The 10,003-nt window shown below is 43.9% G+C and overlaps 1 protein-coding gene across 1 annotated transcript in view; it reads left to right on the top strand.

Moving 5' to 3' along the window:
* Window positions 1-1,741, top strand: part of MELLADRAFT_76172 (uncharacterized protein) — a gene marked incomplete at both ends in the record, with an annotated part of 3,193 nt that extends 1,452 nt beyond the window's left edge. The window contains 4 exons of the mRNA XM_007419035.1: window positions 1-30; window positions 107-188; window positions 250-363; window positions 438-1,741. Coding sequence (XP_007419097.1) covers window positions 1-30; window positions 107-188; window positions 250-363; window positions 438-1,327 — 1,116 coding nt within the window. The remainder of the gene's footprint in view (window positions 31-106; window positions 189-249; window positions 364-437) is intronic.
* Between the last annotated feature and the right edge of the window lie 8,262 nt (window positions 1,742-10,003).

Here is a 10,003-nt window from a genome sequence, read left to right as displayed (position 1 = left end):
ATGTTTGATGCGAAAATCAGTATGCTCAGTGTAAGTTTGTGTATCCCTCTAATTTGATTTTTTACTCAGATTTGTCTCTTACCCTCCACTTCTTATCGAAATACAGATCATCACAGACGAATCCCAAATATTCTTGGCTGAGTCAGGTCTCACCCCTTTGCGAGCTGCCCCGCGTGAAATTACCGTTTGTATGTGAACATGTCTTCATGAGCTTCATGGCATAGACAACTAACGGCTCTGGCTCAATAGGTGCTCATACTGTTTTGAGTGGACGTAAGGGATTCACTATATTGGACACTAAAAAGGATTGGCGTTTTGCTGCTTCGCCCCTAGTCGAACATTACCGTGCCCGGTTCTACTCAGGTAAACCTCATTCACCTTGTTTTTAATCAGTGTTCATAATTTTTACTCACAGGTTGGCTTTGGTTACCATAAAGGTGTGCCTCTCATGGCGCCCAACTTGGACGGAGCAGTAGAATCGGAGGAGGCAGCCTGTCCCATCGGTACTCTATGTGTCATTGACGACAAGCCGCGTGAAGAGTTTGGTATCGAAGAGCGCAAGAAGCTTGTGTACATGGCTGAGTATGCACGTCGTGAGATTGAAGAATGGTTCAAGAGTAAATTGGCTGTGAAGATGGAGGTCCTCGAAGAATCACACAAGGTCTTTGTCGAGAACGTTGCTTTAGTTGAAAACGTCGAGGGTGATGCCCAAGGGACGCCGACAGAGATCGTCCATGAGGCAACCGGCGACAGTACTTTGACATCCACTCCTCCCACCTCACTTTCAGATGAAGGATCTATATCCAAAGCATCAGCCCCAGTCATCTTTCAGGGACCGAGTTTATTTGATGACCCAACTAGCCTCATTAAGCCAAACACGCAAAAGGTGTTTGATCTGGCCACGAAGCTCGTAGGCGACACACTCGACCTCTCTTTGGTTTATCTTATCGCGGTCGCGCCACATGGCGATTCAACTACTATGGGTCAAACCCTTGTCCTATCAGGCTTCAATTTGCCTTCACCTCCTCCTCAATTTGATGCAGGCTTGCATCTGCGCGTCCTTTGCACCCCTGAAGGCGGGTTGTTGTACCAAAATCCAAGTTCACAAGAAGTTCAAGAAGCAGGTTTAGACTCATTAGCAACCGCAAATCCTTACGCCTCAGCTATGCTTGTTCGTCTCGGCCCTGAACCAATCGGAAAAGCAGGTGGTTTCGTCATGGCAGGTTTTACTAGTAATCCCAAGCGAGTTTTTGGAGGTGAAGATGTCGCATATATGAAACAGTTTGCCAGCGAGCTCAATCGTTACACCCACAAGTTGAAATTGTGAACCATTCTTATCAAATGCGACATAGAGCCTTTGTGCAGTTTTTGTCTTCCTCATAATGTTCATTTTCATATATTCCTTGGACATATCATTGTTTGATATGTCCATCCGAGTCACTATTTCACAATTTTCCTGGTATTTGTCATTATTTTGTCTTATCTTAACACACCATATCTCACTTTTGTTATCATTCTTCAAATCCTGCCTTCCGATCTTCTTTACAGTCTTTACTTCCATATCTTGTAGCTGCCTCTATTTCTTTTACCTGGTGTGTAGCTTTATAATACTTATCGCAGGCAATCGTGGATCTCAAGGTGAGAGAATGCAATCCAGACCCGTTACTACCTTTACGCATCTATAAGAATGACTCTTTTGCCAGTTCATAAATGATTGACAGCCTATTCAATTACATTTGCCAAATCATGAAGTAAGCAGGCAGAAAATTAAGCAAATGTTCATCACATTCATGTCTTTCTTTGGAGTACATAGCTAAGGATACCCAAACATATGTTGTTGTTTTGTGATATGAAAGTTGAAGGATCTTGAGTGACCGTACTCTATTCACTAAAAAGAATCATGGTGTGATAGGGCATGATGCTATACAGAAGGCTTCTCATGTCATTCTGCACCAATACTGTTTTTCTAGGACTTCTCTTCCAGCTCTTCCTGCCTAGTATCAGAATGATTGGTGATCAACATAAATCCTTGGATAAGGAGTCACAGTCACACCCGGGGCAAAAAATTGGCCCCAGGGCCTTAGCCTTGCCCCAGCCTCACCAAGTGAGGCCTAGGCCTTGGCCTCATACAGCTTTGCAGGGCTGAGGCCCAAGCCTTGCAGGTCCATGCAGCAAATGACGTAATGCAATGAATGATGGATCATTGGAGAAAGACACGCACCTGTAAAGCCAAAACACTTTGTCCTTCTTCATTGAGTGTTTTAATATCAAATTCCTGTACCATGCCAGCTCCCCGTTGACATGAAACATGTATTGTTTCAAGACCAAGTCCGTACCCCTCAGGCTCTCAGTCAACATTTTCATCAACTTCAAGCACCCAATCAACTTCAATCTCCGAATCAGAAATCACAACACCACATCACCTATCTCAATCTACCTCTTTGTCGACTTCTGGAGAAATCATAAATGCGGATGTCTGGCTTTGTACTCACACACTTCCAAATACAGCAGACACATCCTCACAAAACCAGATCATTCCAACACTCTGCTCCAACGGTACACTAGAAGACAAAATTACTGAAAGACTACAGTCTGAAATATCTTCAGCAAAGAAATCTTGGGTGTGGAAACACTTCAATCTTGTTGTCCTGAAGATTACCAAGGAACAGCACCTCAAAACAGTATTGGAGGTCAAGTACCAATGTACAGTACATTTGCCAAGATCAAGCAACAAGTGTAACTCTCTGATTACACCATGCGGAGGCACTAAGTCTTTCATTCAACATCTCAATCATAGCCATAATATGGTGGATCCTAAAACAACCAGTCCCAATCATTCACCCACTGTTGACCAGGTAAGTACTCTCCTTGCTAACTAGGTAGAGCTTTGGTTGCTAAAAGCTTCGGATTTGTATCCTTTAATTCCATAGAACACAAGGATTACAGCGGAAACTGTCAAACAATCTCAACTTCGTCTCATTGTGATGGAGGAGTTGCCTTTGCGATTTTCCGAATCAGAAGCTTATCGATCCCACATCGCTTTCCTCGATCCCAGCGCGGCAAGCATGCTGGTGGGCTCAACAGCAACTAAAGATGCACTATTCAATATGACAGCACATTACCAAGAACACCTAGTCAAAGAATTCACCGATACTCACTATGTCAGCTTGACCTTTGACGGGTGGACTTCCAATAATCACTACCCAATCTTGGGAGTGACAGCCCATTGGATTGACCATCAATTTCGCACAAAATCAGTCATTCTGGATCTCATACATATCCGAGCAAACCTGGCTCGCAGCGCAGAGGAAAGCGCGCAGCGCGCCGCACCGCAGCGCCCGGCGTAGCCGCTCCGTTGGCCGGGAAGCTTGGCCCCGGGGCGCTGCGTATCCAGCTGACATTTGGGACCCCAAAATGTCAGCTCTGCGTTTTCCGATGACCGGCTCAGCCACCTAGATCTGAACGCTGTCCTATTGCCAGCGCTCAGACTATACCAGGCCATACGACGTACCCCACTCAACACCAAGCCACGGATCCAGCCAATCGAATCGCTCCAGCCAATCGAAATCGAATCAAGATATACGATTTGGCGCCTCTGAACTATTGAACAGATCCACCATATCAACTTATCGATCTTCCTTTCAGATCCTCCTCCACATCATGGGATTTCTATGCCACGATAGATCAATCTCACTCAGCCTCAACAAACCATGGCTTCAATTTTTGGGACAGTGGACCAACAGACTCCATCTCATAAAGGTATGTACTGAGTCTATCTTGAATTCTCATCGACTCATCTGTTTTACATTTGTTGACCTGATATTTTTCTCCGTCTCTATTTCTTTTCCTTATCTATCATTCACCATCACATCACCTTTCAACTTCTTCATACTTTCAATTTCATCAAATCCAATCTAAACATGTCTAAGTCTAAGCAACCAACCCTTACCTCTTTTGTGTCGTCGGGATACGAGACCGACGATGGCCCTGCTACTCAACCTCGCCGCTCGTCCCGTGTGGTCACCCCAGCCAGACGAGAAGCAGGCATGATCATTCCCTCTTCCGACTCTCGTCGCGGCCTAGTTGATTTAGGTTTAGGTAGAGACGTTCGAGATGGACATGTCCATCGGCGACGAGAGCGCTCAGCCTCTCTACCTGGAAGCCTAGATATTGGTGACCCGGCTCGTGTGTTGGTTTTGTTATTCCAGGTAAGTCTGCTGATTTGTTTTTGTTTGATTTCCTCATTTCACTTGATATCTTTCTTACACCTGCTATTTTGTTTAGGGCACAGCTTCTTCAAACCGAACCCGAGAGCGCTCTGTCTCGGTCTCAGAGGTTGAGAGAGGCAACTCAGTGAATTGTCCGCGCCAATCGAGGTCTCAGAAGAGTCAAAGTGTTGCTAATCTTGAAGTGAGGTTTCATTTCAATTTAATTTCAGCTAACCCTTATACTTACTCTGTCTTTTGAAACTCTCTAGGAACCTCCAGTAGTCGACCTAGCACAGGATTCCGATGAGGAGAACGATCGGATCCGAAAGCGAAAGCGCAATCAGCCCGCTGAGCTTGAATACAACTCTCCATACGATTATTTTGAAAACCCCGTACATGGAGTTAACAAAGATGGGCTGCCAGACGTAAGTATATTTCATCTCAATTATCTCCAATACCACAGTCTCATATCTCATATCTTCTATCTTCTATCTAAAAGCTGATATTCATTCTCATTCCTTTGTAGCCACCAGACGGACCAGGATACTCTTATACTTGTCGATTCTGTGGCAAGGTTGTCCGCATCAGCGGCAGCTCAAGATCGAACCTCAAAGTTCATCGAGACCGTAGCAACGCACCTGGGAAGTTGGGTGCGGGATGTTCTCGTCGGCAACAGGCGATTGCGGCCGGTGCGAAACTACCTCCAACGGTTTCGGAACTCCGTATCCAACGTCGTCAGGAAGATCATCAAGGCGGACTTGAGTCTTTTATCACCCCGGCACCCTATGTTTTCTAACCCAAACTCTCAACCAATGCCTCGCGGTGTGGCAAGTGTCTCACGCTCTACCTTTCACCCGCATTGACGATCCAATGCTGAAGGCCATCTTGTATTGGCTACGACCCGACGCTCGAGTATTCGGCCGAAAGTGGGTCTCCGATGAAGGCAAACGTTTGTATTTATCTCTCCGGAGCTCGGTGATTGATAAAGAGCTCAAGGTGTGTTTTCTTTCATTCAAACACAACTTTCACTTAAATATACTGATGACCTAACGATTATTGTCACCTTATCTTTGACAGGACTTGAAAAGCAAGTTTTGCTTGATACAAGACGTTTGGACCGTTAAAGGTAACCTTCACGCGTTTATTGGGGCATTGGTGTCCTTTGTTACGGATGATTGGAAATATGTCGTGCGACACCTGAGTTTCAAACTCGTTGCATGGCATCATAAGGGTACAATGCTTGCTGAGCCAATGGTGGCTATATTGAAGAAGAACAGTTTATATCAAAAGATAAGTTTTTTACATTTTCTTCTTACTTTTCTTTTCTTCTCACATCATGTTCTTTTTTCATTCTTCTTTCACTTTGTATTGGGTTATATTTACGTACTGACATAAGGACGAATCTTACATGCTTGCGAACGTATCTGATTCAGGTAGCAACAATTTCACTCTCGGTCGTGAAATGCATCGTCAGCTATACGAGGAAGGCGTACGATCGGGACATCATTTCAGTTGGAAGCCGAAAGAAATGTCCGTTCGGTGTTTCTGCCATAAAATGGGCTTGATCGTCAAATCAGGACTCAATGCCCTTGGAATGAAACCATCCCGTATCCGTCATAGCGCGTTAGGTAGGTTTCCTCAAGTCGAGCTTATGGCGGTTATCAACGAAGAAGAGGACGACACGGAGCAAGTCGAAAGGACTGAAGATGATGAAGCTAGCGAGGATGGTGACGATTTGGAGAGTGTTGCTTCCAACGATGCTGATTCGAATGCTGATCAAGATGATGAGGATACCGAGCAAGAAGACAAGCCCGGATATTATCGCAGCCGCCAAGCCGCGTACCTTCTAGGTGATACTTACATGAAGCAACTAACTAAAGATGTGAGTTCAATGTTTGCTTCATTATTTATAAATTCTTTTTTGTTAATTTTTTCAAATGTTTTGTTCCATCTTTTTCCAGATGGACACAGTCAATAAGAAAATAACCCGCTCAAGTGCTCATCGGGCTGATTTCAATCGGCGCCGAGATATTGCCAATACTCAGCGTACTTCCGAAGGATTGTCTAAGCTCAAAGTACTTCTGTCAGGACATGGTATTCGGTGGGGTATTCGCGCCGAACGTTGGGAGCGAATGTGGGAAGCTCGGCATGTAAGTTTCCATTTTTTTAACCCTTCTCTCTCCAAACTCGATGTGTAAAGAACCAAGGCTGATCAATCTCAATTACTTCAGCTGATTGACAATGTGATGAAGGAGGATTTAGCTGAAGTACACTCGAAGAAGCGTCGTCCAAGGAAAGATGGTAAAAAGCATGGCTATTTCGAAGAGATGATCTTCTCAGTGGCGGATTGGCAAGGTATGAGAGACATTTTAGACATTCTCACTGTAAGTGTCCGTTTAAGTTGTTCAATTTTGTCTGTGCTTTTTATTTTACTAATGTTGTCATCACGATCTCACAGCCATATAAGATATTGACTCGAGAGATGGAGGGTGATAAACCCACCGGTTGTATGGTCCTAGTTAAGTATGTGCAGCTGAAGTCTTCCATGGAAACTCGACTAAAGAAGATGCATGAGAATGACCCACTCCACCCAATGGTGGAAGTGATGTTCAGTAAGATCAAAAGTTATCTAGAGGAAGCATTAGAGTGTGATACATTAGTTTTAGCAGCAATCTTTCACCCCGGTTTACGAGTCAAATTCTTTTCACACACCTTCGGGAACAATTCTAACCACCACACGCGAGCTGAAGAACTATTAGAATCAGTGTTCACTACTCAACGTGATTCCCGAGATCTTCAACTTCAACAAATGAGCCCATCTAGCACCCCTCCTCCAACCGACTCATCAGATGATGCGGCTACCACGGACTTTTTGAATTTTTACAATGAGGTTGTCACTTCATGCAAGCTTAACGAACTTGAACGATACCTCCAAGGTATCGACCCGATGGTTTCTCCTGATATGAATAATCCTCAATGTGCTTTGGATTGGTGGAAGGTGAGTGATCAATACACTTATATTTTGTATTTTAAACTTTTATACTCTACTAATCCTCCTTTGATGTCAATCATTCACAGTGTCATGCTGCTAAATACCCAGTATTATCGACACTGGCTCAAGATTACCTAGCCACCCCTGCATCCTCAGCTGCGCCCGAGCGATCGTTCTCAATTGCTGGTCGAGTCTGCACAGCTGAACGTGGTGGATTGGTTCCTCGGATGATTGAGATGACGGTGAGCGGTCAAATCTGGGCAAATGAAGGGGTACCTTTTAGTGGGGATTTTAGTGAAGTTGGCAAGGTTCTAGAGTTTGGAAAGAAGGCAATCAAAAAGAAAACGAGGCGGTCTCACTTTTGATATTTGTGTTTCACTTTATTTTTGATTTTACTTGTTCTCATTTTAATTTCTTCACGCTCTTTTAGATCTTTTACTACGTCTTGTTTTATCTTTCTCAACTCTCTTTTACGTCTCTTTTTATTTATAAAATTTATTTCATTTTTTTTAAAAAAAAACGCTTCTGTTTTGCCTGCAGCGCTGCGAAGCGCTGCAGGGCAGGAATTTCGCTTTCCGTTGATATTTTCCCGGGAGTTTTTTTGGAGCTGCCCTTATAGTTACCTCCCCAGAGCAAGCTCGATCTGAGCTACGCTGCCTAAGATACGGCTTGCAGCGCTGCGCAGCGCTGCGAGCCAGGTTTGATCCGAGGCAATCACGGTGGCGAGAACTTGACCGATCATCTTCTGAAAGTCATTGATACATTTAATATCAAAACCAAGGTCTATTGTATGACAGCTGATAACGCTGCTGTCAATGGTGCAATTGCTAGAAGACTTGAAGGTCACCTTGCCCATTTCACCCGGCGCGAAAATATGTTTGGATGTATAGCTCATGTAATCAATCTGGTGGTCAAAGAAGGCTTGAAGATCTTTACTGGAAAAATCAACATCAACCGAATCACCATACCGGAGGACATGGACGAGGAAAACCTTTTTCAGATTACAACTGCGACTGGTACTGTAGTTTGGAAAGTAACTCAAGCTGGTCACTTATATAAGACTCGACCTGAATTTGCCGCTGACATACGATCAAGCACAAAGGCTCTTTACAATAAAGAGCTTGGACTCAAGACTGAATGTGAAACAAGATGGAACTCGGTTCAAGCGTGCATCAAACGGTTTTTACAAATCAAACAAGTCCTTATCATCAAATTTGACAGCGACTCAAATCTTCAACACATCCGGCTTTCATCTGACGAATGGGACCTACTTGAATGTCTCAATACATTTCTCAAGCCATTTTCAATTATTAGCACAAAGCTTTCAGGCTCATCTTTGACTTTTCCAAAAGCAACCCCTGCATACGAGTCAATGATTGAAGAATTGGAGTTGGTAATTATGTTTTTCTCTCTTCTATGTGTCTCTGTCTCTGTCTCTTGCTCTTTTTCTTTCTGATTTGATGTTCGCTGACCTAGTCAATTCTATTCTCTTTCATATAGGCCGAAAGAAGTCTTGAAACCCATCCCGCCATATTATTAGCAATTCTGCCCATGCTTGAGAAGCTCCGCCAATATCGCAATGAAGCTCTAAAAAAAGCAGTGTATCTGTGTGCAGTCATGTTGGACCCTCGCAAGAGGTGTGAAAAGTTGTGTCCTCGGCTTATCACTATCACCGATGCCATCGCATTACTTGCAGGAGAGTGCAACCGACTTGCCCTCAACAAACCTGTCCGCCAGTCTACACACAATCAAAACTCTACCAAATTTGAATCTGCTCCTGACCATTGGGAATGGTATGGTTCAGTCCCTACCACGGCTACACTAACTGCTGAAGTGACAAAATATCTATCATCACCCTGCCAACATCACTCGACTAATCCCCTTGAATGGTGGAAAGTTCATCAAGGAGACTTTCCTAATCTGGCGATTGCTGCGAGTGCTATTCTCGCAGTTCCTGCTACCAGTGTTCCCAGTGAAACAGCATTCTCTATTGCAGGAAGAGTGGGTGATGACACACGAGGATCGATCAAACCAGGGACACTCTCAGAGCAGGTCTGTCTCAAAAGCTGGATGAAATTATTCGAAGAATTTGGCTTTTCACAAACATGAAAATCATTACGACTTGCAAATCATTCAATTAAAAATCTCATTATTAGCAACGCCGAGACAGCAGCGCAACGCCACGTTACGGGGCGGGTTGCGTGTAGAGTAGCTTTATGAGTTATCACAAAATTCTCCGATTTGTTAACGCTGCTCAAGTAGTTAAGCTATCCAAATTTGCGTAACTAATAAAAAGTCTCACCGCTATCTCAAGTTGATAACGTAACTACTAAAGTTACGTTACAGTTACGGTAGCTCGATAACTAGTCAAAAAATGACTTTCTCATAAAATTGTAAAGAAAAAGCAAACAACCCCTTCCCACCCTTAAGTAGCCCAGTTGTAAGTAATAAGAACACTGAAGAAAAAAGAAAATACATAACTCAAGGTCATGAGAATAAAAGACATAAGGTCACAAAAAATCTTTTACTCGAATATTTTCCACAACACTGAAAAATTCATCTCCTAGAGGTACTCCCTCAACTAACCACATACGGGTTGAGACAGACCTCTCTATGGTTATTGGAGCCAGACCCCCTCGACTGGCTGAACACACGTCAGCAGCTGCTGAAAACGTGCGCTCAGGTTGGGCCGAAGATCCAGAACAGGCCAAGTAGTCGCGAGCCATCAGCGCTATTATTGGGAATCTGGTGGGGTTTACACTAAAAATAATCAAAGCTAAGCATGAAGCGTGTAATAACACTG

The sequence above is a fragment of the Melampsora larici-populina genome (assembly GCF_000204055.1).
Source record: "Melampsora larici-populina 98AG31 unplaced genomic scaffold MELLAscaffold_121, whole genome shotgun sequence".
Classification (NCBI taxonomy): Eukaryota; Fungi; Basidiomycota; class Pucciniomycetes; order Pucciniales; family Melampsoraceae; genus Melampsora; species Melampsora laricis-populina.
The sequence above is the reverse complement of the archived record's forward strand: the minus strand, read 5'-3'. Positions and strand labels throughout refer to the sequence as shown.